The sequence below is a fragment of the Salvia miltiorrhiza genome, chromosome 8 (genome assembly GCF_028751815.1).
Source record: "Salvia miltiorrhiza cultivar Shanhuang (shh) chromosome 8, IMPLAD_Smil_shh, whole genome shotgun sequence".
Classification (NCBI taxonomy): domain Eukaryota; kingdom Viridiplantae; phylum Streptophyta; class Magnoliopsida; order Lamiales; family Lamiaceae; genus Salvia; species Salvia miltiorrhiza.
In genome coordinates, this window is record NC_080394.1 from 4,659,488 (window position 1) to 4,686,515 (window position 27,028).

At 34.3% G+C, this 27,028-nt stretch overlaps 5 protein-coding genes and 1 long non-coding RNA gene across 10 annotated transcripts in view; 2 read left to right on the forward strand and 4 right to left on the reverse strand.

Moving 5' to 3' along the window:
• Nucleotides 1-2,122: 2,122 nt before the first annotated feature.
• Nucleotides 2,123-4,542, reverse strand: LOC131000199 (CEN-like protein 4). The gene is made up of 4 exons (XM_057925983.1): nt 3,484-4,542; nt 3,283-3,344; nt 2,645-2,685; nt 2,123-2,561 (listed from the first exon to the last, which is right to left on the reverse strand). The coding sequence occupies exons 1-4, from the start codon at nt 3,715-3,717 to the stop codon at nt 2,326-2,328; spliced, it is 573 nt and encodes a 190-aa protein (XP_057781966.1). The 5' UTR covers nt 3,718-4,542; the 3' UTR covers nt 2,123-2,325.
• Nucleotides 4,543-7,034: 2,492 nt separating this feature from the next.
• Nucleotides 7,035-9,120, reverse strand: LOC131000200 (uncharacterized). Of its 2 annotated transcripts, none has more exons than XM_057925984.1 (3): nt 8,969-9,120; nt 8,396-8,627; nt 7,035-7,441 (listed from the first exon to the last, which is right to left on the reverse strand). In XM_057925984.1, the coding sequence occupies exons 2-3, from the start codon at nt 8,595-8,597 to the stop codon at nt 7,248-7,250; spliced, it is 396 nt and encodes a 131-aa protein (XP_057781967.1). In that variant the 5' UTR covers nt 8,598-8,627; nt 8,969-9,120; the 3' UTR covers nt 7,035-7,247. The 2 variants fall into 2 exon arrangements, with proteins under 2 accessions (XP_057781967.1, XP_057781968.1); XM_057925985.1 differs by having other exon boundaries at nt 8,939-9,119.
• A 39-nt stretch (nt 9,121-9,159) lies between these two features.
• Nucleotides 9,160-11,274, forward strand: LOC131000201 (uncharacterized). Of its 2 annotated transcripts, none has more exons than XM_057925986.1 (3): nt 9,160-9,494; nt 9,642-9,795; nt 10,929-11,274. In XM_057925986.1, exons 1-2 carry the CDS (start codon nt 9,303-9,305, stop codon nt 9,774-9,776), a joined length of 327 nt encoding a protein of 108 aa, XP_057781969.1. In that variant the 5' UTR covers nt 9,160-9,302; the 3' UTR covers nt 9,777-9,795; nt 10,929-11,274. The 2 variants fall into 2 exon arrangements, with proteins under 2 accessions (XP_057781969.1, XP_057781970.1); XM_057925987.1 differs by having other exon boundaries at nt 9,184-9,494; nt 10,953-11,274.
• A 1,495-nt stretch (nt 11,275-12,769) lies between these two features.
• Nucleotides 12,770-14,739, reverse strand: LOC131000202 (ferredoxin, root R-B1). Its single transcript, XM_057925988.1, has 2 exons — nt 14,125-14,739; nt 12,770-13,344 (listed from the first exon to the last, which is right to left on the reverse strand). Exon 2 carries the CDS (start codon nt 13,336-13,338, stop codon nt 12,880-12,882), a length of 459 nt encoding a protein of 152 aa, XP_057781971.1. The 5' UTR covers nt 13,339-13,344; nt 14,125-14,739; the 3' UTR covers nt 12,770-12,879.
• A 1,357-nt stretch (nt 14,740-16,096) lies between these two features.
• The window catches only part of LOC131000203 (60S ribosomal protein L10a), a 33,812-nt gene continuing 22,880 nt past the window's right edge, over nt 16,097-27,028 (reverse strand). The window contains exons 1-6 of one of the 3 annotated variants that reach the window (XM_057925991.1): nt 18,274-18,407; nt 18,132-18,167; nt 17,488-17,707; nt 16,866-17,031; nt 16,514-16,719; nt 16,097-16,340 (exon numbers count right to left, since the gene is read on the reverse strand). In XM_057925991.1, the coding sequence (XP_057781974.1) occupies nt 16,287-16,340; nt 16,514-16,719; nt 16,866-17,031; nt 17,488-17,707; nt 18,132-18,136 (651 nt within the window). In that variant the 5' untranslated portion in view covers nt 18,137-18,167; nt 18,274-18,407 and the 3' untranslated portion in view covers nt 16,097-16,286. Of the gene's footprint in view, nt 16,720-16,865; nt 17,032-17,487; nt 17,708-18,131; nt 18,168-18,273; nt 18,408-27,028 lie in introns of those variants that run through there. The other 2 variants (XM_057925989.1, XM_057925990.1) reach the window with 2 other exon arrangements.
• LOC131000206 (uncharacterized) lies at nt 24,184-25,300 on the forward strand. Its single transcript, XR_009093684.1, has 2 exons — nt 24,184-24,454; nt 25,051-25,300. It is a non-coding gene; the product is annotated as an uncharacterized LOC131000206 (long non-coding RNA).

Genomic DNA, 27,028 nt, shown 5'->3' on the forward strand with positions numbered 1-27,028 from the left:
AATTTCAATTAATGAGGCATGTAGAAATAGAAATAGCTGGCGTGTGAGCGTGTGTGGTAGTAGACCTGGAGCCCCTCAACTCAACGACTCTTGTTGTACCTTCTTCTTCCATTCTTAAACACGCACCTATACTATATCTTATCTTATACACACTATTATTATTATTATTTCCTACCTTATTTTCCACCAAGCTTTTTGGAACTTTCAAATCAATTATCCATAGCTCTGCTCCTCTAATTATATCTACCAGATTAACATTGAACATTTTTAATTTACTAAAAGTTTCTACCTTTATTTTTATGGTTAATTGCCCATAAATTAATAAACTTTCATCAAATTCTAATTTTGTATACAAGCTTTAAAATGTATCTTGACAATTATTGATTTTTATTTTTTTTTATCAAATTCTAATTTTTCATACAAACTTTAAAAGTAATTGTGATAATTAATGAACTATATATTGATGATTTAATATGATTTTGCTATCAATCGAGATTTTGATCAAATTTACTACTGACATGGCTAACCAAATAACCAGCGTGACATAATGGACGGAAGAATAAAATAACGTATTTGATGATACATTGCAAGCACTATTCGAGAGCATGCAAAATCAGATTATTCGGCTAGCTATATCAGTAGTAAATTTTATCGAAATCTCGCGGGCGGTTGATAATGAGATCAGATTTAATCAATAGTTCAATAATCAAAATTTAATGCAAGCTCAATAATTATTACTCCACCTTTTAAAATTTATATATAAAATCAAAATTCGATGAAAATTAAATAATTTACAGACAAGTAAGCCTTCTTTTTATCCAATTAATTTTCTTTTAAGGTATCCTGTAGCTGACAGCTAATTCTATGTCATGTAACTCAACGTTCAGAAAGTTGTTGAGCACATATGTAAACAGTGTATATTATCTTAATTTGCATTAATTAGCTACCTTAAATATTTTTTGCTTATGTACGTTCAAAAAAGTGTGACAATATATATATGATTGCTCCCAAAATAAAAACAAAAACAAAAAAGCATCATTGTACTTACAAATAGGGTATGATTAGGCATGTATTCTACTGTTCATATACACATATCTTCCGCTTTTTTTCAGCTCTAGCCTCCCCACTAGCTTCTACTTTGTCCCATTTAGCGGTGTGCCTTAATATATGCTAGTGCTAATCTTTTCACCATATTAACTAAATATATTATCCGTGCATTACAAATAGTTTATTCGTAAATTTATATTAACTTATTCATTATTATTATTTTTCATGAAATAATTATTCTCACTATAATTTAATCAAAATTTTGAATTAAAAAAAAAAAAAAAAACATAAAACCAATGCATGAATAGCCGTTCAAACTTGAGTTTGAATCTTGGAGGGGACAAAAATTTCATCATATTAACTAAATATACATTATCCGTGCATGATATGTTTTTTTTTTAACTCAAAATTTTCGTTCAAATTGAATTTGACTAGGTGCTTTTGTGGCGTCGGGAATAAGCCGATCTCTCTTCCATCATTATGACGTCGTTCATACATAAACTTAGGGTGAAATTAAATTTTTCGAAATTGTTTCCTCTTAAACGAAATTAGGGTGAAATTTGTCTATAAACTGTAGTATTTTTGTGGCGAAACAATCAATCATTCAAAGCGACACGACATATTCTTCACAAAAACGTTGTATACGTGAAGTATTCTCACTGTCAATGATGTTCTTATAATAACCAACCTCTCTCTGTACCGTATGAAACATTTTGGTCTGGGTTCGAATCCCGAGAGATGCGAGATTTTCACTATATTTACTAGATACGTATGTTCAGTAATTATGTTGATATGTTCGTAAAATTTATAGATTTGTTCGTTATTGTTCATACTCTCGAAAAATATAATTCTCTATCGAACCTAACCCTATATATATATATATATATATATATATATATATATATATATGAGTGTATCTTTGTGTGTAGGGAGAGATTAGATCTCTCATAAATAATAATTACTACTAATTAAATTAATAAATTTTAATTAGATGTCTTAATATATATAGTAGTAACATGCAACACAAAAACCTATTTTCAATTTGATATCCAATAGTAAAAACCTAAATTATTTAGTAGATTCAAATATATTCCAACCACACATACAACACAAAAACCTAAGCCTGATTAACAATTTATATCAAATATCACAAACTACTAGTGACACACACTAAAACATCAAATAATACTAGCTAACAACAACAACAACAACAAAAATAATTGTCATATAGTTTATTCTCGTATCAAGAAGTAGCGAGAGACACGAGTAGTACGTAGATTAATTAATTAGGTAGGAGCGTGTTTTGGCAGCCGTCTCGCGTTGGCAGTTGAAGAAGAGGGCTGCGACGGGTTGCCCTAATTCGTGTTCGTCGGCAAATTTTCTGCTGCAGAATCCATCTCTGCAAAGAGGCACGCTTACAGACTGCAGCCTCTTCTTCTGCTTGTACAGAATAAATACCAACCGATGTATGCCTATGTTTGGCCTTGGCATTTCGTAGCTCACCACTTCTCTCCCTAAAAAATTAATCAAATAATTAGTCTAAAAAATGGTTATTTAATTTATGGAAAGAAATAAAAAATAAATTGTTGTTTCATACCAAATGAGGAGTCCGTGGTGCCTGGGATATTTGTGACTATCCTGTAATTAATTAAGTTGATCAAATCATCAGTCTCTCATATGTTCTAATTAATTTTTCTAAATCTTTAATTTGTAATTCACATATATACTTCGACATAATTAATGTCTCATGTACATGGTTAATTAATTAAAATGCTATCAATATTATCAACTTAAATTTAATAAATTAAAATTAAGCACGCATGGTTATGTAAAAAATGAAACCTGACTATTATCCACGAATGCAATAGGAGATGGCACACAAATTGCAACAGAGTGTTTCTTTTTTCTTTTTTTTGCTTTGTATCCACCATTAATTTATAGATTTTTTTTTAAATTACAAATTATCCTCACAATTGCAAAAATTAGGGGACACATTTCGTGAGACATCACACATGCAATATAACGTTATTAATTCCTTCTGGTTACATGAAATTAAACCTCGGCCATTTTAGTTAGCTGATGATGTTTACTGCTGCATTTAGATAGTTATGAAAAAAAAAATAAAGCCCCTTAACCATGCTTAATTAACATCTTAACTACCCTCGTGAAGGATTAACGACATTGTAACGTTGTATGAAATAAAATACGAGACTGTATATTCGCAAGTTTAATTACCAGTGTAAGTGCTCCCTCAGGTATGGATCACTAGGACCAGGAACATCAGGGTCTGTCATGATCTGAAACAAATGAATTTCAAACACATTTAATTTTATAATCCATTTTCAAAAAAAAATATGGATGAATCGAGAAAACTTGCTAAACCAATTAATAATGGTGCACCTAAACCCTAAAAATGAGAGAGAGAGAGAGATTTACCAAGGTGAAAAAAGTAGTGAAATCTCCAGCAGCATGAAGTAGAACCTTAGGTTTGGAGATTAAAGAGGAAGGAAGGAGATGGTGGCCATTATAGACATGGGTTTTGGAGTTGTAGATGACAGACATCTTCGCAGTGGGAGAGAAGCTATCAACTACTTCTCCAATCACTTTACCAATTTCAAGAGGATCTCTTCTCATCTTCATCTTCATCTTCATCTTCATCATCATCATCATATACTGCTTTTCTACCTAAATTTTCATCTCCTTCCTATATTTCATCACAATCACAAAACACTTGTATTTATAGCGGAAACCAGCAGAGATCATGTGTATATTAATTACTGTACATAAATATATTATTATTAAAGGAATTCTGGATAGCTGTTCCAAACCCTATTATTAGCCCGGGTACAATTTTTTTATTTATTAGGTTAACACTAATTTAAAAGTCACGTCATCGTCGACTCGACCTCAAGACCTTCGATCGGCTCTCGGCCAACAACAATTTGATCGCGCGTATCGTGATCTTGTAACATCGATTACTCGATTAGAATTGAGATCTTATACAAACCATCCACCGTGTGAAACGTAGAAACAACACTTCATGTATTACAATATATAATGTTTTTTTAATGATAAGTAACCTTAAATTATACAAAGCTTAATGGTATGTTGCAAGATTCCTAGTTCTTATACTATGAAAAGTTATTACATGATCCGAGACAACATCAATAGTTGTCCATATAATTGACAATATATTCATTAAAATTTATTGTCTAATTTATGTTGTCTATGTGCAAAATTTTTGTATTGTCCACTTAATGGGGGGTAGAGATTGGAGGAAGCAATATATTAAAATCAAAATTAAAACTAAAAGAATGTTTGTCATGATATGGGGAAGGTACGTAGTTATAGGTTTTTTTTCATACGTTGGATTTTGTCATTATCTGGCAGGTAACCAGAAAACAAGGAATGCCTTTTTGAAAAATAGTTACATAGAAATTCAAAGAGATAAAATATGATTTGACATTGACGTACGTAGCAGCTTCTGCAATCTTCGTTATAGTCGATCTCTCAATTTATACCACCATATGTTTTTTTTAATGAGTTTTACCACCATATGTTAGTCCCACAATCAGTCTATTTTATTGCAATTTGCATATATAATGTAAATCGATCGAATAAAAAGTATATATATATATATATATATATACAAGATTGGTATACCGCATATTAATTAAGTGCATTTCTTATGAGTCTCGTCGAAGATATCTTCTATAGTCACTTCATATGGATCTAATTTGGTAATTTTGTAAATACTAATTTGTCTCGCTTGAAAAAAGTCATGTGTAAGCATTTGGGCGGTTTGGTTCAAAATCGAACCGATGATAATATTTTATTCTTTCAAATTAAAAAAAAAAAAAAAGCACCTAATTAGCATGTCAAATGTAATCGAAATATTCGGTTAGATGGGATGATAAATCCTTCTTCTTTTTTTCGCTTTAACAAGCTTGATACCATGCATATATATTACTCCATCCGTCCCACTTCAATAGGCTCATTTTCCTTTTTGGGTTGTCCCACTTCAATACGCTCATTTTTCTTTTTTGAGTAAAAAAATTGTACTTAATTGGTGTGGACCACACCATTTTACTACCACTTTCCTACTAAAAAGTAAGTTTTCTTAATCTTCGTGCCCAAAAGAAGTGAGCCTATTGGAGTGGGACGGAGGGAGTATATTGGAATCTTGCATTAATTTAAAAGGTAAATGGGTCAATAAAGACAAAGATTATTAAATAATATAATTCAATCAAAGTTGAAGCATAAATTGAGATAATTGTAGATTACCCAAATGGAAACACTTGTCTGTCAACATATTTCTTGTAGCGTAAGATTTATTTCTAGTATGATAATTGGCATTTAGTAACATCTAGAGACTAGAGGCATCCAGTTTGGACTGCTAAACATAACACAAGATAAAGTGTTAACTTCTCTTCTTCTTTTTCTTCAATTAAACAGCTTTATGCTATTCAGAGGAAGAAACTGTTGATGATTTGAAATTTCATTATTATTAACGAGATTTGGTAGCAATTTTTATGTGTTGAGTCATCGTTTTCCAAGAAAACTTACACATCACTTTCTTTCATGCAGTTGTTCTTGGGTCAGTAAAAGTTAGTTTAGTGAACAAAGCTCATTACGCAGTTTGGCTTGAAATTATAAAATTATGAATTAAATTGTATTTCTATATTAAAAAAAATTATTATAATTATATAAAGTCAGTAATTAATTTACTTATTTGTGGATAAAGTAATCTATATTTGAAGTCACATACTCCCTCCGTCCCGCTTCAAATAACTCTATTTCTATTTTGGGTTGTCCCACTTCAAATGACTAATTCAATTTATAGAATTATATAACACTACTTTTTGGATGGTCCCACCACCATTTTACACCTTTATCACACATTCCTTAATCTCCGTGCCGAAAAATTTAGGGCCATTTGAAGCGGGACGGAAGGAGTAATATTTAGGTATTGTACATATAATGTTAAATATTTATGTGGCTTCAAATCTCTTAGTTATTATGGGAAATATGTACTATAAATATTTTCATAACGCAATATTATAGGCTTAGAGTTGTAGTTTTTTTTTTTTTTTTCAAAAGTTTAATATCTAGTTTTCCTCCTATTTGTTCACAAACTGTTCGATGATATGCTTCGGAGGGTTTGCTTAAGCTCTCTGATATATTGCAATGTATGTTTCCTGTTGTATCATTCCCTCATGCTCTCGCTTTTGTTTTTCACCCAACGAAATGATAACTTTACCGTATCAAAAATGTGGTTTGGATTAAAACTCAAGCTCTTTGTTAGATACTTATGTGTTGATTTAATAATTAACGAGCCGAATTCGAACCAAACTCGAGCTTGGTATTATATAAGCAAGCCGAGCTCGAGCTCGAGCTCATTTTTAGGCTCGAATTCGAGCTTGAGCCGAACCAAATCTTCACGAACCGAGCCCGAGCCTGAAGGTATTCGGCTCGGCTCGGTTCGTATACAGCCCTATCCACAGCCGGTGATTTGTTTTTGCATGGGAAACAAAATTGTAGTTTAACAGCTTTTGCTCATTACGGTTTACCTTGGCCTTGAAACAAGACATGTTAAAACTCTTTGCAAGGATTTATCAATGGCTTTTTAAGTTTATCAAGCTTAAAAGTTGCTGCTCAATAGTCAAAACCAATTTACACATTCTCCTTAATTCTCACGCCGAAAAATTTTGAGTCACTTATAGTGGGATGTAGGGAGTATTTCATTTCTAGGTGAGTTATCAAAATGGATGCTTATCTAAGAATATTTTTATATTTTTACATGTTAAATGCTATTGGAAGGTTATACTATCTTTATACCTATAATGTACCTAGAAATGGTTGTGAACAGCTCTTTGCTGGTTTTAGTCTAGCTCTATTTCCATTCTTGCTTATCACACATCTTCACAATCTAGCACATAATAGAGAAGTTGAGTGACTAGTTGATGTTGTCACTTGGCCAAAACAGATGAATCGTCTACATTATTAATTTCAATAAATCATTTCAGGATGACATAAAAGATTATCTAACATCCAAAGATGTTGAATGGTAGGAGAGTGGCGATTTTCAACGAAATCCGATGCTCACAACTAATTACAAACAAGTCAGTTATCAACATACATCGTAGTAACACTGTGTGGAATGAAGATCAAAACCAAAGGGAATCGAGCACATACCTAAATCAACTGGTTCGTTTCATTTTAAAAGCAGGATGGATAATCCCGTTGGAAGAGTCCAAGGCATCAATCCTGGCCATATGTTCTTTCAACCTATTCAAGACAACGGGCATTGTGGTGGCATTACCTGAGATTTTCTGTTTGAGGAGTTGTAGTTTCTCAGCTTCGTCTGAATCTTCCGTGGTCTCTCTCATCAGACCTACACAAGCAAGCAAAGCTTAGCATTAAAGAACGATGATGCAGAAAATTTTCATTCAGATGAAGACATAAGCCATAAAGCTCACATACACATGTAACACGTTTAATTGATCCAAAAGTTACCCAAGACTTATATGAGCAATATCTACAGATGCTATTATGATTGTAACTATCCACTATCTCGGTTTCCAATGAAGACGTTGCAACAGAGCTGCCGTGTTCAAGGACAACATTGACGCATAAAACTCAGCTGACGAAGGTAGACAGGACTGTGTACACTTCTGTATCTAATCTCATTTCAAATGCAACCTATATTGCATTGATCAAAAAGCTGATGCAAAGAGAGGAAACAAAGATCAGTTGGAACATGAACTACAAATTTCATAATAAACATGTATCTGCAGCAAACAATGTACAGCAGATTATGTATTTAAACTGACTATCAAAAGAGCTACTTCAAATATTATAGAGGTTGCTATTAACAAGCTATTGTAAGATTGTAAGATAAATAGAATGAGCATTCTTCACAAACATATTGCCAAGCCGGCCTATTGCATTTGCATATGCATGATTTGTTATTAGCAAGTGGAGTGTGAATCTGCGAGGTCTTCTTTACATTTCACCATCAAATGATTGATGAACCAAACACATTTTTGATCACTGAGATCCACATATGATCGTAATTGGAGAAAAGAATCCAAGAAAAATCAGACAAGAGAAAGATTTACAAAGAAACTTGAATAACACCAAAACATCTAAAACAAGAGCCAAAATCATGATCTAGAAAACATGTTACAGTCAATTTCATGTCGCAGCACAACATAACTCCTTATTTTTAGCTTCAGAAGCAGAATTCTCACATCTCACATGATATTCTAAATGCAAATGAGGACATTTAAATCAGTCACAAAATAATATAATGACAATAAGTGCACCAAGGAAATAACTCACAAACCTTGGCTGACGCCAGCTTCGGCATCCGGAGCTGGAAGCACAGGTCTCTGAGATTCAAGAAGAGAAGAAATGGTGGAGCTAAGTTGTCCCGGAAGAGTGGTTCGGTAGTCGAGTAACTTTTCAGACATTTCCTTTACTTCTTCTTCCAATTTCATCATTTCTTCTTCGTCTGCAGCTACTTGGCTTCGCGATTGGGACGACATTATGGATTTGAGGGGTCGAATTCGACAAGTCTGTGTGCGGCAAGCGAAAGAGAGAAATTTGGGGCTTAGGGTTCGGAGATTTTGAAATCTATTACCACATCACATATACTAATAAACGCTGAATACTTGGAAGAAACTGCAATTTTGATTCCACCCAAAAGTTTGCTGCTGTATGTCTAACTCTTTTCAATACTTGCTGACAAAATTTTTACTGTTACCGAAAATTCGATAACAGCAGAAACGAGTATTTGCAATTTCAACATCCATTCGAAATTAAAATGCTACCCCTTTGGAACAAAATATTAAACTTGGTTGTAAATATATAATTAAATACTACTAGCTTAGTTAAGAGCAGAGAGAGTAGGGCGCACTCGGCGGCAGATGACGAGGACGGCGAGATGCGATGGGCCGCGGCGGCGAGGAGGAGTCGGAATTGAGAGAAGAAAGAGAGTCTCTCACCGGAAATGGAAGAAGAATGAGAAGGGATAGCGATTGGGCCCAATGGGCCGAAGAAAGGAAGCCCAGCCGCAAAAGAAAAAACTATCGGCCTAATAAATAGCCCAGGCCCAGTTAGATCCGACGACGTCGTTTGAAGCTCTCGATCATAGCATTTGTGCAACCCTCGTCTTCTCCCTTTTCTGTGCAGGTCTGCTGCTTCTCATTCATCATCAAAATCCAGAGATTAGTGAGTAAGATTGAAGGAAAATGAGTGCATACAACGCATTTAAAGCAAATGTTCCAGTTGCGTGGAGCCGGAATCTGTACATAACGCTGGTGAGGGGAATGCCCGGCACGAGGAAGCTCCACCGCCGCACCTTAGAGGCCTTGCGCCTCACCAAGTGCAACCGCACCGTCATGCGCTGGAATACCCCCACTGTCCGTGGAATGATCCAACAGGTACTCTCTCTCTCTCTTTCTCTATTTGTTTGGCATATGCTGGTTGGTTGAATTATTTCTCTCTATTTTGGTTGGGATGCTGCTTGGATTGAATCGACAGTTTGTAACTTTCTAAAAAATCTATATTTTTAAATATTTTGATTGCAGGTGAAAAGGTTGGTTGTGGTGGAGACGGAAGAAATGTACAACGCTCGGAAGCAGAAAGACGCTAATCACCGAGCGCTGCGCCCGCCTTTGGTCGTAAATCACCAGCCTGCCTCGACTAATGATTCTTCTGCATAATTTCTGAGATTATTGACCGGTTAGCTCCTTTTTTTTCAACCAATTGTTTGAAGACGGCGATAAACCACTTTGATTATGCATTCCTAAGTCTTGCCATATTCTTTTGGGGTGAATTTTCAGTTCCTTTGTCTTGTGACTTATCATTTTAGGATCAGTAATATGTCTGGAAACGGATTCGCAGTAATAATTTCTGTATTATATGGCTTAAGCTTCTTCGTTAGTCCATTTTTTGCTTGAGTTTTCAGTTGGTGAACATGTTGTTAGATGCCCTAAAAGTTTAGAATTAGTTGGTCCTTGGAAGTTATATATTTTAATTACTACAATCACCTGAATTATAGTTCTGGTTCTACATTAGTCATTCAGTCATTTTGTAGCAATTCATTGCCCCAAAAAATAGTCATTCCTATGTACTTTGCACTTGTTTGGTGGTGTTGGTTTTTCTCTCACCCTAGAAAGATTATTGGTTTAGCTGTTTTGGAGGAGGAGAAGCTGAATAATTGATATACTTCTTTTGTTAGGTTTAACAAGTGATGTTATGTATGCCCTTGTTCCACACACAAGACCTGTAGGCGTCATAATTTGATAAAATGGGGGTAGTCATAATTTAAGCATTGACCAAGAAAAACAAAACCATACTGTGGATTTACTTAAATATAACATATAGCAAGAAAAGTATAGTCATAATTTAAGTGTTGTGTTAGGTTAGGTGTTTGCTTCCATCCCTTTCGACTTGCTTGGACATTTTTGCAACTGACCCAATCTTATGCCTATAAAACCCCAGTGAAGCACAATAGCAATAATATGCAAATGTGGTGTTTGATTGAAATGAAAATTATATGAGCTGACCAAAATGTAAATGATTTTAAGGTCATTGCAGATAAATTTACACAATTGAGATGGTGAGGGATGTGAAACTCCTTGTTGACGCTGTGTGGATATGTTTATTCTATAATGATTTTGAAATCATTCTTCTCACTTTGAACTGTTATTGAAGTGATTGTAATTGGTTTACAATCAACTTAATGTCGATTCCTTTGAAATTCTTCCTCAAATTAAGTGTTTTGATATGTCGAGTTCATAGTTATTTCATCATGTAATATTGAGCTTTGAACCGATGACTTGTATTCTAATTTCATATTTCTTTTCCTATAGCCTATAGGTTGTCTACAAAATAAGTCATCTCTATGAATGAGGACTAGTGGCGCCTCAAAACCAATGTTTAAGCACTGAACTCGGAGGACGTGCAAAATTTTGTACTCTTTCTACTTCTGAAGCTTTTATTTGTGGATTGGGGCGCTGACACATCTACAGAGGTTCTAGCCAAGGCACGTCTTCTGCTGGTTGAGAACTTTCTACTTCTGAAGCTTTTATTGTTAAAGACTTCATATACTCGTATGATGATAGAGATGATTTATCCTTAGATGAAGAAAATAGATGTTTTGACAATTGCAGTTATGCACTTTTAAGTTTTAGCTACTTGCCTTGCTTGTTCTGTACATTTCAGTATCTTTCTCTTTTGTCGTTGTTTCTGCTTTTGTTTGGTGATCGTATTCGTATATTGTTGGTTTTGTCACAATTAGTGTAAAACTGAGCTTCTTCGTTGACTGTAGATGTTAGTGGCAATATTCTAAGTTAGCACTTGCAATTAACTTTAATAACTGGTAGTGATTAGAATTTGATTAGCTCTCTCTGTTACAAGGATCTAGCTTTCTTGTTTATCTGCATGGTTTGATACCTGTATCTTTTCTCTACAAATGAGATGTGAAATTAAATATTTAGTGATGGTGAGTTTGGTCATGATGTAGAAGTAGAACACTGTTGTTTTGGATGTTCAGAGCTATGTGACATACTGTTAGTTTGCTTAATCAGAGCTTAAGCTAGAAACTCTACGCTGACGCCGTCTCCTCTCCCCTCCTCTGTGCCGCTCTCTCAGTGGCTGAATCTGTCGGCCTCTCCTCCCTTGCAATCCGTGCTGCTCTCCCTTCATCTCTCCTTCGTGCCACTCCCGAGCAGTGGCTGAAGTTTTTAGCCCTTCCTCCCCTCCACACCATGCCGATCGGCTGACTGAAAAATCGATTACTCTGATTCAATTTTCTGTCAATTGATATGTCCAAAATCAACCGATTCGGCCCGTGAGAACTAACTGTCGTTAGTCTTGGGTCGATCGGGCAGACGAAGCCACCGATGCATAGCCCTGGTTGCATACGAATGTTGCATTGGGTACTACTCCCTCCGTCTATAAAATGAAGTCATATTTACTTTTTTTATCCGTCTACCAAATAAGTACCCATGCCCTGGTTGGGTATTAGTATTATCCAACGCTCCATTTTGAAATAAATCATTTTCAACTTCAGGTATCATATGTAACTCACATTCTACTTTTTATATAGAATTAGGTATAATATATACCTCCTCCGTCCGTTAAGATTATGTCAAATTAATTTAGCACAAGATTTAATAAAATTGGTGATGATTTTGATGTAGTGCTCCTCCGTCCGCCAAGATTATGTCAAATTGATTGAGCACAAGATTTAATAAAATTGGTGATAATTTTGATGTAGTGGAGAAAATATGTCAAATTGATTGAGCACAAGATTTAATAAAATTTGTGATGATTTTGATGTAGTGGAGAAAAAGTCTCACGACTTTATGAAATGTGTGGTTGAGATTGAATTTTGAATTTGATTTTTTTTAAATAAAGAGTGTTAATAAAGATAAAATATTAAAGAGAATTGTGGGACCATTGCCTTAAAAAGAAAGTGACATAATTTTGATGGACGCCCAATATAGTAATTGTGACATAATCTTGACGGGAGTATAAATTTACAAATCAAAGATCAATCATGTATTCTTAAAGAGTGCATTTACTTAGACAGATTGATCAATCCGACCTCACCCAGAGTGAACGGCAAATTACTGAAAATCTTTTAATCATGGTGCCATGGGAGAAAAAAACAAAACAAATCGAGAAACCTCATCTGAAACTGCTCTCATTCAACGATAATGGATAACATTTATTGCAAGTTGCAAGTGATTGAACAAGTCTGCTTGGCTTCTGCATATCTAACAAGCCAAAACAGCAGGAAAGCAAGCAAAGACATTTTCAGTACAACTCACTTTCCTTGTGAGTGTGGATCACACAATCTGAAGTCGGGTAGGAAACGCAGGTGAGCAGGTAACCCTCCTTCATTTGGTTGTCGTCAAGAAACGAACCATCCGACTGATCGACTGAGCCCGATGCAATCTTCCCCGCACAGGTGGAGCATGCGCCAGCCCTGCACGAGTAAGGCAGCTCCACTCCCGCAGATTCAGCTGAGTCGAGGATGTAACAATCATCGGGCGCCTCAAATTCACACTCCTCGCCATCTGCTCCGATCAGTTTGACCTTGTACGTGGCCATTGCACATGCCCTGAAATCAGCCCTTGCTCTCAACCCGAAGGCTTTGGTGATGCTCTTCACAGACCCCAACGAGGCCGGGACTCTTACAAACGAAGAACCGGTTTGGTTTTGTGGCACCACGCTCGTGATCAGGGAGCTGGTCGGAAGCCGTGCAGTCGCCATTTTCTCCTGAAAAAATGATGCCATTTCAAACACGTTGGCGAGTGGCAAACACGCAAACAACACAAATGCAGCATTGCATTTTCATGAATGTGTACTTAGAAATTGAGTGCAAAGACGCGTTGAATGTTTAATGGCAATTGCGATATATGGTATGTATGCCTTGTTGCAGAAAACATCAGAGGATAACGATGATTCGATTGAATTGCAACAGAGCAATATGTGTTTGGAGCATTATGAGAAGGGCAGGCGGATTGCTCTTTGCCCTTCACTCGAAGCTCCAAGGCAACAATTAAGTTGATTTGCCGTGACAATTATCAACGAAATTCTACACTTTAAACCAACAACATCAACAAATCACTGCAAACAACGAGAGTTCAAAAAAACGAAAGCTATGACAAAACAGATACCAAAAATCGACTAAATGCAGATACTTGAATGGCTCCTCCAAACTCTAATCGATAAAAATCAATCAAATAGATACCAAAAATCGATAAATAATCACGTTTCGAGAAAAAACAGTCTTAAATCTTTGAAAAAAAAAAAAAAAAAAAAACATCTCGCCAAGATTTACACATGAATCTTCGGGAAAATGCCATAGATGTTCTAATTTTCAATTTTGAAAGCGAAACTAAACGAGAAACAGAAAACATAGCAGAAACGTAACATAAAATGAAAACAGATCAAGACCGACACAAACTAGCGAGTGATTCTAGAAAAATTGAACAGAAACAAGCATAGCTAGTTCGAGAAGGCGAGCAAAATCTAGACATTAAAATGAAGGCTTACACAAAATTTGAAGATCTGATGTTATACAGTGCTTAAGAAATGATGGAGCGGCGCTTCTTTTATATCTGCACAACGGAGAAACCGAGGGGCACGAAACAAGGGTTTAAAGAATTTAGTACCAATGCCAACTATTTATAGGAATAAATTTCACTTGTTGGCTAATTGTCTATTCATGAAACTTTCACCAATTTTTGCAATTTTAACATAATCTTTTAAAATATTACACAGAAAGTATATTATATTTCACTTTTAAGACACGATCCTACACTATCTCCTTATATTGTTAACCTTAGAAATATTTTTTATTTATCAAAAAATTACTCATGACCCTCGCTCATTTCAATCACAATTATTTATTTTTATCTATTAAATACATATTCATCAATTATTTTACTCTCTCCGTCTCAACTAACTTAATCAATATTCTCTTTTGGATTGTTCCAATTAAGTTGATCAATTTTTTTATATGAAATAAATTAAGAAAGATATTTGTGACTTTTTTATTTTATTCACCCTATCTATTTTATTATTAAATATATTTAAAATATTAAATAATAATTTTTTAAATTTTGTATAAAAAAATGATTTAAGTAAGAAGGGAGTATTAATTGATTCTACTTCTTTTTTTTTTATGGTGCGTTTATGAAGAGTGAATTCAAAGACAACGGAAGAGGCGGCCTTTGGGAATTAGGAATGGGTGGGAGTAGGGGTAGCCCACTAGGAAGAGCCGTGTGCGCCTCTTTCAGATGCAATTTGCAGTCAATTATGATGCACTTTATATTTAATTAAGTAAATGACAGTTATGTGATTTGAAAATGCACTCGTTTTTTTTTTTTTTTTTTTTTCGAGATGGCATTTGCATTTCTCAATAGCCGATCGAATCTCTTTAGGAGCTACACGCCTACGCGAGCAATTTATTTGATTAGTAAGAATGCAAAAATGGTCCAATTTTTTAAAAATATTTGACAAATAATGTATTGAAATTATGTAAAAAAGAAGTGATTGAGGTAATCTCAAAATAGACATGACACATTCTTATGAACGGACGAAAATAAAAAAGTGATACATTCTTTAAATGATCCGAATTTTAAGAAATATTTGACAAATAATATATTGAAATTATGTAAAAAAGAAGTGATTGAGGCCATCTTAAAATAGACGTGATACATTCTTATGGACGACGAAAATAAAAAAGTGATGCATTCTTATGAGATGAAGTGAACATACCATTAGGATATAATTTACGTGTAATATTTTAATACCTTTATCCATAAAAAGTGTGGCATGATTTGAAAGACATTCCAACAATGATACCACATTTATTTTTTATTTATTTCAAAATAGATTTTTTTTTTAATAAAATAAATGATGATAATATATTATACATTACGAAAGTATTTGGTTTGAGTGATAAAACATGACTGTTAAAAATATTATCACATCAATATTGAAATAAATTATTTAATCACTCTCCAATCTGGCGATATTATCAATAAATCAAACGATTCAAACGCTTCAATCTTCGATTAAGGATTTTGGATAATTGAGAATTTGAGTTATTAGTTCCTGAAAAATTCATGCAATAATGAAACTTTTGATTTCTTTTTCCTCTAAAACATGAGAGAACTTTGACACCAATTAAAATCATGATTGGAAAAATAACTGGGGATTTTTTTTCATCATGAGAAAAGTGAGACATGATAAAATAAGGAAAATATTTTTTTAGTTATATAAGCAAACATATTTCGATTTGGAAGTTCAAATACATGCTTAACATTTTTTTTTCTAAAACGAGTGATTGCTCATTATTATAAACTTTCGTAAATCGTAATTGAAAAAAAGTCTATTAGTAAAATATTTTGTTTAAAAAAAATATGTATTTTGTAAGAACAGAAATTTGGCCAATCCCATGATAAAACCACAAAGATGGAGATGCAATCGCTACTAAGAAAGCATAAAAGAATAGCAGGCATTCAAACACAAGATTCATGAAAATTTTAAACAAGAAATGTTGCTATTCCAGTATAGGCCAAAGCATTCTCAACATAAACAAAATTAACCCACCTCCATCAAAAGACAAAAATTCCCATGTAAAGGAAATATTAGTTCAAAAAGCACATACAAACTGCAGGACCTAAAACTCCAAACAGATAACGACTCTCTCAAAAGATGCGTTGAGGCTTGCCCATGGTACTCTTCAAGTACAAACATCTCACCTGTTTGCAATAAAACATGCCCCAAATTAGCATATCCTTAAAAGCATGAAAGATGTTATTTTCGGAGGCACGACAAGATGAAACACCTTATCAAGAGAGATTTATAGACATCAACATTCCAAAGACTTGATAGAAATTTGTAATAAGCTAACAAAGCACAGTAAGATACTTACATTTTGCCAGTTCTTTTTCAGAAGAGAGACCAGAAAGTTAACACTCATTTGAATGTTCTGAAAGAGCTGCTTTTCTTCCATGTCCAAGTTCCCAACAGCTACTCCCATGCAGAGCACCTTCTTCAATTGGAACTTGATAGTAGCCTTGGTCTCATTCACCTTGGACTCGAGAGACTCTTGGTGGGTCACAAGAGTAGGGAACTTACCTGCATTGAAGGAGAGAATGATTAACAAGTTAGCTCAAAACATAAGAGACTTTTTGAGTGATTCAATGTTTAATATATAAACAACCAGATGCAAGACGAGTTTGACATGGACTTGCAGTAAATAACCCCAGCATGTGAACAATTACCTGCTTTGTTTAGACCGGGACCCAAAAGACGAGGAATCTGCTTGATAACAGCCTCTGAGGCTAAGAAAGCATGATACTTCTTGGCAAGCTTCTTCACCAATTTCTTGTTTTTGTTCAACTTTTTCAGAGCCTCCACATCCATGGACTCCAAACCAATTTTTTCAGCCTGCGTATAGATTTACACATCATGTAAGCCATAACATTTAAATCTTCAGAATTGAAATTCCTTAAGAAGAAAGGATTGATCTATACACGGTTGACATCCCAAAGGATATAATATGGAAATGCAAAAATAATGCATATGTTGAATTGAGCTGATCTCTTAGAGAGATGATATCTGAATTATGCAAAGAAGTTCGACTACAATCACACGTAGATTACAACCTCAACCTAATTATCAAATCAAGTGGTTTCCTGTGCATGAATGAAAAGAAGCATATATAACAAATTTTATGACGTTATTCCTCAACTCAAGAATACATGTCACTGGGGGAATACTGGAACTATGGCATGAAAATTGAGCGTACGTGGAGTATACATATCTCACACTTAAATATCAATATATGCAAAACCATCTTATTTATCATACCGAAGAAAACAAGTTAAAAAAGGGAAATTGTACCTCTTCCACATGCTGAGCATCACCAAGCATGCAAATCTTCATTTTTGGCCGGGGAATATGTGGCAACCTAACAGAACCGCTAAAACGCTTATCCTTCTGCGGGTCATAGTTTTTCAGCCCAATCTGTAGCTCAACTGTCTCAGTGAATTTTCTATTTTTCTCCTTACTGTCCGACACAATCTGAGTGATAGCTTCTCTCAAGGCTTCACTCTGAAGCTTACTGCATTACCGTAATGGTCCAAACCAAATTAGCACAACAAAACTATCTAAGAATACTCTTTTCAAATCATTTATAGTAGCAAATGCATTATCTATTCTTTTCAATATGAAAACTACTGAAAAAAAATTGGACAAAAGACTCCAGCTACTTACAGCGAAGAACATTAACAAATTAACATAGTACGCACAACAGAGATCGCAGGCTCATAAGTCTACACCGAAATTTTGCATCGGACTATTTCGACTTATATTGTTAATCCGTTCATACAACTGAAAATTGCGAAAGTCACAGGAAAATTTCGGCACGAAACGGGGATAGTTAACACGATTGGCAACAGAACAAACTCCACAGAAAAAATCCAAATCAATTGGATGCAGAAAAAGATCGATAATAACATTAATATAAAATGAAGCTTAAATCTCACCTCATCCTTCAAAATTTCGTGAATCGCAGGTTACTTCTGCACAATAAAACCAGACAAACACTAGTCAGCAACAATCAAAACCATACGCATATAAGGCAGGCGAGAGAGTAAGAGGAGATAGAAGGAAAGAGCGGAGAGAAACCTGATGAGACACACTGGTAGGGTTTGTGAGCAAGAGCGGTGAGGGTGTGAAAAGATAACTAATCTGTAACAGAAGATAAACCCTAACGGGCTTCTTTCCTTTGGGCCGTTGGGCCTAATGTAGTAATTTATTTTGTTCCTGGAAGCCTGAACCAATTTAAATGCCATAACCTTAATGTAGTAATTTATTTTGTTCCTGGAACCCTGAACCAATTTAAATGCCATAAGCTTACATCTAATAAGATGTTATTGGGACTCAAGCAGGGCTGGTCCTTTGAAAAATGAGGTCCTGGCGAAATTATAAAAATGACCCCTCAATATATTAGCACATCAATATATTGAAAAATAAAATTGCCCATCACTTATAAAAAAATGACTTCATTTAGCATTTTTATTTGCAAAATCATCTATGTTATCTAAAATCTCTTAATCTCTTTTTCTAAATAACTAATATTACTCCAGTGCGATGCACAATTAAAAAATTATATTTCTTAGAATATTATATTTAGAAAATAAAATTTTATAAATTATTTATATTATTGTATAAAATAGCTCTAACAAAGATAATAACATTAAAATGAAGATAAAACCATCTTATAATTGGAGGCATATAAAATGAATGATCAATATCTTGACAAAATATTTTTAACTAATGATTATTATTATCTATTTAATAAAATTCCATCAAAATATCTAGATATTTTTCTTTCAAATTTTCTATTAGTTTTGAAGGATTTTTTAGAACTTTTAATTACTTATTACTGATTTGCGTATCATAATATATTTTTTTGAGGCGTTAATTGCCTGTAAATCCACAAACTATTAGTGAATTTTGCTATTTTTTCAACTATATAAAGTTGCAATATAAATACATAAACTTTAGCTTATTCCAGAATTTGCTCTGAATTTTAATTTCGGTCATACATGACAAAATTAAAGATGATATAATATATACACATTATATTAAAATAACTTATTCAAAATTTCTACTAAAATATACACAGTAGAAATAGAATTTCTAATATGATTTACATTTATTAATTTTTTTAGTATGTTTTTGTATGAATTTATTATTATTATTATTATTATTATTATTATTATTATTATTATTATTATTATTATTATTATTATTATTATTATTATTATTATTATTATCGGAATTAATAAAAATATAGAAACAAAAAATTATTTCCAAAAATAGTAAGGTGATTTTCGGCAGGAAAACATAACTTACTATATATATATATATAGGGAGTGGTTCAATTGAGAAGCTCAAATGTGTTGAGAAGTTGAGAAGCAATGTAATAGATGAACATGTTAGTACATTTTGATGAACATGGTAATTAGACCCTATATCAATAAATTATTTGAACATACCAAATATAACTGACGAACATACGAATCTATTTAATTTGTTAAAAAATACGTCACAGCCAATGATCGAACCCCAGATCAAACTCGTGTTCATAAAAATTAATTGGCATGTTCATCTATTAAATTGCTTCTCAACTTCTCAACACATTTGAGCTTCTCAATATAACCTAACCCTATATATATATATATATATATATATATATAGGGGTGGACTAGAATAAAAACACTCTTAAGTGTATAAAATATAAACGTTTCTTAATGTACGAATTTTATGTAGAACACGTATGAATTTATCCAACAGAGTTACGAATTGCGAAAAATAAATTTTTGTTACTTTTGGGATTCGAACTCAGGACCACGAATTCATCCAACATGGTTACGAATCAACCGTAGATCTTGATGATCTAAGGGCTGAAAATCATTTATATTTTATATACTTAAGAGTGTTTTTATTCTAACCCTCCCCTATAATATATATATATATATATATATATATATATATATATAGGGGAAGACTACGGTAAAAACACTTCTTAAAATATAAATATAAACATTTTTTAATGTACGAATTTTATCCAACAGGGTTACGAATTCATCAAACATGGTTACGAATTGTGAAAAATAATTTTTTGCTACCTTTGGGATTCGAACCCAGGACCACGAATTCATCCAACAGGGTTACGAATCAACCGTAGATCTTGATGATCTAAGGGCAGAAAATCATTTATATTTTATACACTTAAGAGTGTTTTTATTCTAGCCCTCCCCTATATATATATATATATATGTATATATATATATATATATATATATATATATATATATTGTCAAATCATTCAATCTCTCTAGGGACATTGACGATCTCAAATACGTTTTCAATAATTTTAAATTTGAGAAGCTCTTTTTAGAACAGTAAGTCAGTAACTGACATTGTCAGCATAATTTTATATTTCGATTTGAACTTTGAAGTTTTAATATAATATAAATTTGACAATAAGTTATACTACCTAATATTTTTTAGTAGATATAAAGTATATAATTAATGAGATATATTTAAAATTTTGGGCCCTCAAAATTATTTTACAAAATTATCATCAAATTAATTTAAAATTGATTTTAAATTGAACTTGAATTTTTGACAATAAATTATGTTATTTTTTAGTATACATAAAGCCTATAATTAATGGAATATATTAAAAAATTATGCCCTCAATATTTTGGGGCCCCGGGCCGTCGCCCATGCCCACCCGCCCACAGGGCCGGCCCTGGACTCAAGCCTCATTCATTTATGTATATATGATAAATTGATAACACAAAATCTTCAGTACATCCAGGTCGTACCTGATCCGAATCCTAACCTGGGTCTAACCCAATTGAACTATTCTATCCGAATTTCAAGTGTTAGTGTCATTTCGATATAGTGTTAATGTCATTTACATGTAGTGTTAGTGCAATTTCAATATAATGTTAATGTTATTTTATACGTAGTGTTAGTGTCATTTTCGAAATAGTGTAATTTGTAAAATAAAATAGTGTTAGTGTTATTTTCGAAATAGTGTCATTTATAAAATAAAATAGTGCATGTTAGTATCATTTCGTGTTAGTGTTAGTACCATTTCAAAAAAAAATTAGAATAATTCAATTGAGTCAGAATTCGGATCGGGTATAACCCAGGTGGACAGAAAACCATCTCAATTGATAATTGATGTTACACTATTGCTTCAAATTGGATACAAAAAATTCTTTATGTTAGAATCGTGTTTATCTTGCGGTTAGATGTATTTTGAAATCCAAACTCTCATTAAGTAAGAAAGAAAAAAAGAAGAAGTAATAATTAAACAATTTCATATGAGATGAATGATTTCGTAGTAGAACAAAAATCAGTATGAATCCGTTACACCGATGACCAAGTTAACTATTTTACTTGATGTAATAACACGTAAATTACTAGTAAACTTTCTTAATTTTACAAATCAGCCACGCTGGTATGTAACAAACATGGCATAATGATTGTCACGCGGCTCTAAAAGTGCGCGTGCATATATTTGTATAGAAATTGTAAAGGATTATTATCTGAAAATACTTATAGTTAGAAAATACGCTAATTTTAAATTTAATCTTGTTATAAACTAGAGAGAAGCGAGAGAATATATAAGAGAATATGAATGAAGTGTATTCAATATGGAGGCTAAAGGCCTCTATTTATACAAGTAGGAAGCTAGGGTTTTAGGGAGATTTCTTGGTCAACACACATAAGATATATATCTTATAGATATATTTACAACACTTCCCCTTGATTGACCAATCCCTAAAACAAAAAATGTTGCCTCATTAAAACCTTGCTAGGAAAACCCAATGGGACAAAACCTAGTCGAAGGAAAAAGAGTACAATTGCTTCCCCTAAACTTGAGATCATAGAAGATCTTTGAGTCGACGTATGCCGATCTCATGTACCAACTTTCTGAATGTCGATGTTGGTAATGCCTTGGTGAATAAGTCCGCCAGATTATCACTTGAGCTGTAATACCCCGTTTCCTCGAGCTAAGTTTAGAATAATTTTTAAACTTAGGTTTAAGATGATTCACGCCGGAATAAGAAAAATAATTTATTTTAATTCCAACAAAAATAATTTACAAAAACATTTATAAATTTAGTTATTAAATTTATATGCATTGCATATTTATTTAATTGAGCATCGATCATTTACACGAACTATTTTATTTAACGAACACTGAATGATTATTACAGTTTTCATAATACAACCCGGAAGACTTTTTATTGTATTTTAGTTTATCCTCCCACACCTACCTCTCCCACCTACTCCCTCCCACACCTACCCAATTCCAACCCAAAAGTTAGCAAAAAGAATTCATCCCCATCACTCACACCTGCAACCTTCAATTATAGTTTTCAATCTGCACTCTTCTATCTATTAGAAACATACTTCACTCATTCTGAAAATTTTCATTTGCTCACCAAGATCATTTCGACAGAATCCAGCACACAACAAACAAACAGGATCAACACTCACTGAAATTTCTCACAAGGTAGCCACTTGACTTCTTTTACCTCTGCTCATAAATCGAGCTTCAAGCCGCAAGCTTGTTCAAAGCCATATACAATTGTAATATACCCAGCAACACATTTCAAGCATTTCAATTAAAATGACATTCATATACATATGCATACAACCTGTTCTTGTATATACATATATGTAAAGCATAATTATTCTATTTTCTGCAATACTCCACACTTTTACTGTTTTTACATGAGAAATCAAAAGAAAAGGAAAGAATTAAAAGAATAATAGTAAGAAATTAGAAGATAAGAAAAGGAAATGAATAGAAGAATTGTTGGTGAAGATTGTTGTTGCCGGAGGTGAGGGCGGCGCGGCTTATAGCTGTCGTTCGCCGGAGTTCCAAAAGGGAGGCGGCGGCCTGGGGGTCGTCGACCATCGGGAACTGGGGCTGGTCGGAGCTGGGTTTAGCAGAGGGAGGCCAGAGCTCGGCGGCCATGGCTGCTGCTGCCCGGCCACGGCTGGAGAGAGAGAGGTGGTCTGGGCTGGGTATTGCTGAGGGTGTCGGCGACGGTGGCTCGGCTGCTGTTGCCGGAAGGCCGAGAGAAAGATCGCGAGGGAGGTCAGCGGCGGCAGTCCACTGCTTCGGCTGTCGTCGGGCGATCTGTGAACGGACGGAGAGAGAGAAGAAGGTGACGGTGAGGGTGACCGGAGACGGCTCTCTTCGCCGGAGATGGGCCTCGGCGGCCGTGAGTTCGGGAGAAAGAGAGAGATCGGTGTTGCTATGTGTGTGTGTGCGTTGTGAGGCAGAGAGAGAGAGACGAGAACTGAGGGAGATGAGGCCGGAGTTGGCCGGTCGACGGCTGCCTCGCCGGAAGGAGCCGCGGCGGCGGGACTGATGGCTGAAAGAGAGGGGTCGAGAGAGAGATGACTGATTGCGTTTGTGTGTATGTGATTGTGTCGTGTGTGCGTGTGATTTGGGGAGAAGAAGGGAAGAGTGTGGGCTAGGGCTTAGTTTAAGTGTTGGGCCGAGAGTTGGGCCTTTGTTTTAAATTTTCACTTGGGCCGATTTATTTATTCAGTCTGGGCCATTTCTATTTTATTGAGTTGGGCCTCATCTTTTAATTGGTATGAGCTATTATTTATTTGAGCGTGGGCTCTATTTCATCTATTTAAATGGGCCGATTTTTATGAGTACTTGGGCCGAGATTTTTAATTAAATGGGCTGGGTTATTTCTTATTTTTGGGCCGATTTTCTTTTATTAAGCTGGGCCTTTGATTATTTTAAATCATGGGCTGCCCAAGTATTTATTTAATTGGATTTGTGCAGATTTTATTTAAAAGGAGCTACACTATTATAATTAATTAGACTTATTAAGTTTAATTAATTATTTTCATAGAGTAAATTTTTATAATAATATTAAATTATTATTATAAGCATATTTTCAGTAAATTACTTATTATATGCTAAGCATGACATGATTTGCATTATATCTTGCAAAAATAATATTTATTATTCAATTGGTTTTATTTATAATTCCAATTATTAAAGAAAGATGAGTAAGAATATTGTTGGTGTTCTTAACTCAAGAGAAATGTTTTTAATTATTTACTCATTAAAAACCCGGCTAAGTGAATCATAGAATGTTAAGCACTACACCATGACTTAAGATTAGATTCAAGGAGACCTATTAAGAATAGAATTTCTTGTAGGCTTTGTGGACCAAGGGGATTAGCACTGCTTTCCCAAGACAGGTTATGTGATTATGATCTTCAGGCTTTGCCTATCCAGGTGGGCATTACTTTTACTATACGTATAGAGATCCCCTGCGTGTCGTAGGCCTCTTATACGAATATATGCATGAGATGATTTTAACTGTTAATTTCAGTTTATTATTATGCCCAAATGATAAATGTCTCTTATGAAATGAAAATGAAATGTTCATGAAATGAAATGAAATGTTTATGAAATGATTGACTGCCAAAAATGTTTATGTTTTTATATGTATCCTATCTGTGTTGGTTCGCCAACTTTAAAGGAAATCCAATTGGGATCCTATGCTAGACAAAGGTCGCTAGCTAGGGTTAACGTGTACACTCATGGAGACCGCGAGTCGCTTGCGACCGGTCTTGGCGTCCGTGGTAAGGAGGCCTCCTTCCCGGCGCGTGACAGAAAGGACAGATATGGATCATATAGACTGAAAATGGGATGCGCATCCACCTTTATGAAAATGAACGAAATGTTTTAAGTAAGCGCAGGTCATTCAAGAAAACCCCTGTGTGTTACTGTTATGGCAGTTCAATTTATATATGTATGCATGTTGTATTTTCGGCTTATGTCACTGAGTATTTTTATACTCAGCCCTGCATGTATTTCTAAATGTGCAGGTTGAGCAACTGATGGAATGGAATGATGTTGAGCGGGTGTTCCTTTGACATTTCAAGAAATGTAACCTTGAGTATACATCTTCATATGTATATCTCACACGTTTTCCGCTGCAAAACACTTTGATTAGGATAGCTCTATGTTATGAAGTTGTTATACGTGTTATTGGGTAACCCACCTTAATCAGTTCTCATTTATGTGTATGTTTTATAAGTATTCAAATAATCATATATGATCCTAGCATTTTATCTATTAGTGACATTTCCATATACTTTAATGTTAAGTAATTGTCCATTTCCATTTCTTATTGTTCACCCCAAGTCATAACCCCTGTTAACCCGTCATTGGGATAGTGGGCTGTGACAGAGTGGTATCAGAGCGGTTCGTTCGCTCTGGCCCTAGAAACCTTATTCTAAAGAGTCGAGTCTAGTTTGATTCTTTAGACTTACACGGGTTCATATGGCACCGCTCAACACTCCATTGCATCGTGCTCAATCAAGGAAAGAAGGTAACTGCAGTTTCAACGTTTTAAAGATGTTAATGTTCTAAAATGCTTCATGAATATGTTTATGTGAAGAGCATGTTATGATGAAATGTTGAATATTTTGCCTTTCATGGCATATTTTCGCAGTCTATGATGTTATGATCAGATGAATGATAGAAAAGTGACATATGTTTTCCCAGAGAACATAGATTGTTATAAGTTGCATGATCACAATTTTAAAAGAACATAGACTACTAGATTAGTAGTATATCTCTACAATCTAGATTCTTAAGGTGATGATGTAGAAGAATGAACGAGAACTTAGAGCGTTTCAGCTCCCTCAAGAAAACAATGATTCTTTTGAACTACAAAGAAGAATGGAAAGATATGTACGAGGTAAAGGAAAAACACAGAATGACGATACGCGACGAATTCAAGGTAAACGTTGCATCAAAGGTTGAACCATAGTCTCTACGTTCAAATGTTCAAGTACGACGGAATATCAAATCGACTTTTGCTACAGGATAGATTTTATGAATAGAGTATTTTGCCTGTGTACGTATGTCTGTGTGTATATGTCTTAAGAGAGGTTTGGGGTTTGAGATCAATAGGATAGGGAACCTTAAGATAAGTTTAATTGTCATAATGAACTTATGTTTTGTTATGTATAGTATGTTCATGGCCCTTCAAGTTCGGGACGATGTTTCCCGTGTGACTGGGAGGTGATGATGTTGGACCTGGCCAGTCCACATGATCCAAATCTCAGTAGACGTCTTTTGGGTTGAAAACCCATGTGTTTCAACTTTCGGTTGAAAAGCCAGATGGGCTCTTACTCGAGGTCATTTTGTTCGACCTTGTAGTTAATCATTTCATACCCTCTGGTCATTCTTTTGATTCTCTTGAACAATTTCTACAACATCTTGCTTTGATGTTGTGTTGAGTTTGAGTCTTGCAACTCGTGAGTTGTCATAATAGATCTCCTTGATTGATAAGACTAAGAAGTGTTAGTCTACTGACGTAGTATACTACCCAAATTATGGCTTCGTATAATTGTGTCTCATTGAAATTAGTTGAGATTAGTCTTTGTCCTATAAATGATATCGACCACTCATTATGATAGAAATTCAGAGTTCAAGCTAAGACCGTAATATAGTGTTCGAGTACGAGGACTTAAGTTAATTGGTCTATGATAGTTTTAAGATAGATTCATAGGAAAGTGTTATGCATGTGATAGGTAACAAGAAATGGGTTGATGACCATTTTGGTCTTTGAAAAATAGAATACCCCGTAGATGAGCCCTTGGAATGAGGTAGGAGCAATAAACCGCCGCAAAAGAACGAGGGAACTTATTTTCAAGTAAATCTCGTGTATATAAATTGGAATTGGGAATCCAATTGATATGAGGAGAGACCCGAATATATATTCTAGATCGGAAAGTTAAAAGTACTAAGGAATAAGTCGATACCCTTAGTAATAGTTCTTTGGAAGCACCATGA

What these genes read in the sequence shown, in the direction of transcription:
- LOC131000199 (XM_057925983.1), bottom strand. Translation starts at nt 3,717, where the DNA reads ATGATGATGATGATGAAGATGAAGATGAAGATGAAGATGAGAAGAGAT. An exon ending in CTGAGGGAGCACTTACACTG is followed by an intron (nt 2,686 to 3,282) that starts GTAATTAAACTT and finishes AATTAATTACAG; the next exon opens with GATAGTCACAAATATCCCAG. An exon ending in CACCACGGACTCCTCATTTG is followed by an intron (nt 2,562 to 2,644) that starts GTATGAAACAAC and finishes TTAATTTTTTAG; the next exon opens with GGAGAGAAGTGGTGAGCTAC.
- LOC131000200 (XM_057925984.1), bottom strand. Translation starts at nt 8,597, where the DNA reads ATGTCGTCCCAATCGCGAAGCCAAGTAGCTGCAGACGAAGAAGAAATG. An exon ending in CGAAGCTGGCGTCAGCCAAG is followed by an intron (nt 7,442 to 8,395) that starts GTTTGTGAGTTA and finishes TTGCTTGTGTAG; the next exon opens with GTCTGATGAGAGAGACCACG.
- LOC131000201 (XM_057925986.1), top strand. Translation starts at nt 9,303, where the DNA reads ATGAGTGCATACAACGCATTTAAAGCAAATGTTCCAGTTGCGTGGAGC. An exon ending in TCCGTGGAATGATCCAACAG is followed by an intron (nt 9,495 to 9,641) that starts GTACTCTCTCTC and finishes TTTTGATTGCAG; the next exon opens with GTGAAAAGGTTGGTTGTGGT.
- LOC131000202 (XM_057925988.1), bottom strand. Translation starts at nt 13,338, where the DNA reads ATGGCGACTGCACGGCTTCCGACCAGCTCCCTGATCACGAGCGTGGTG.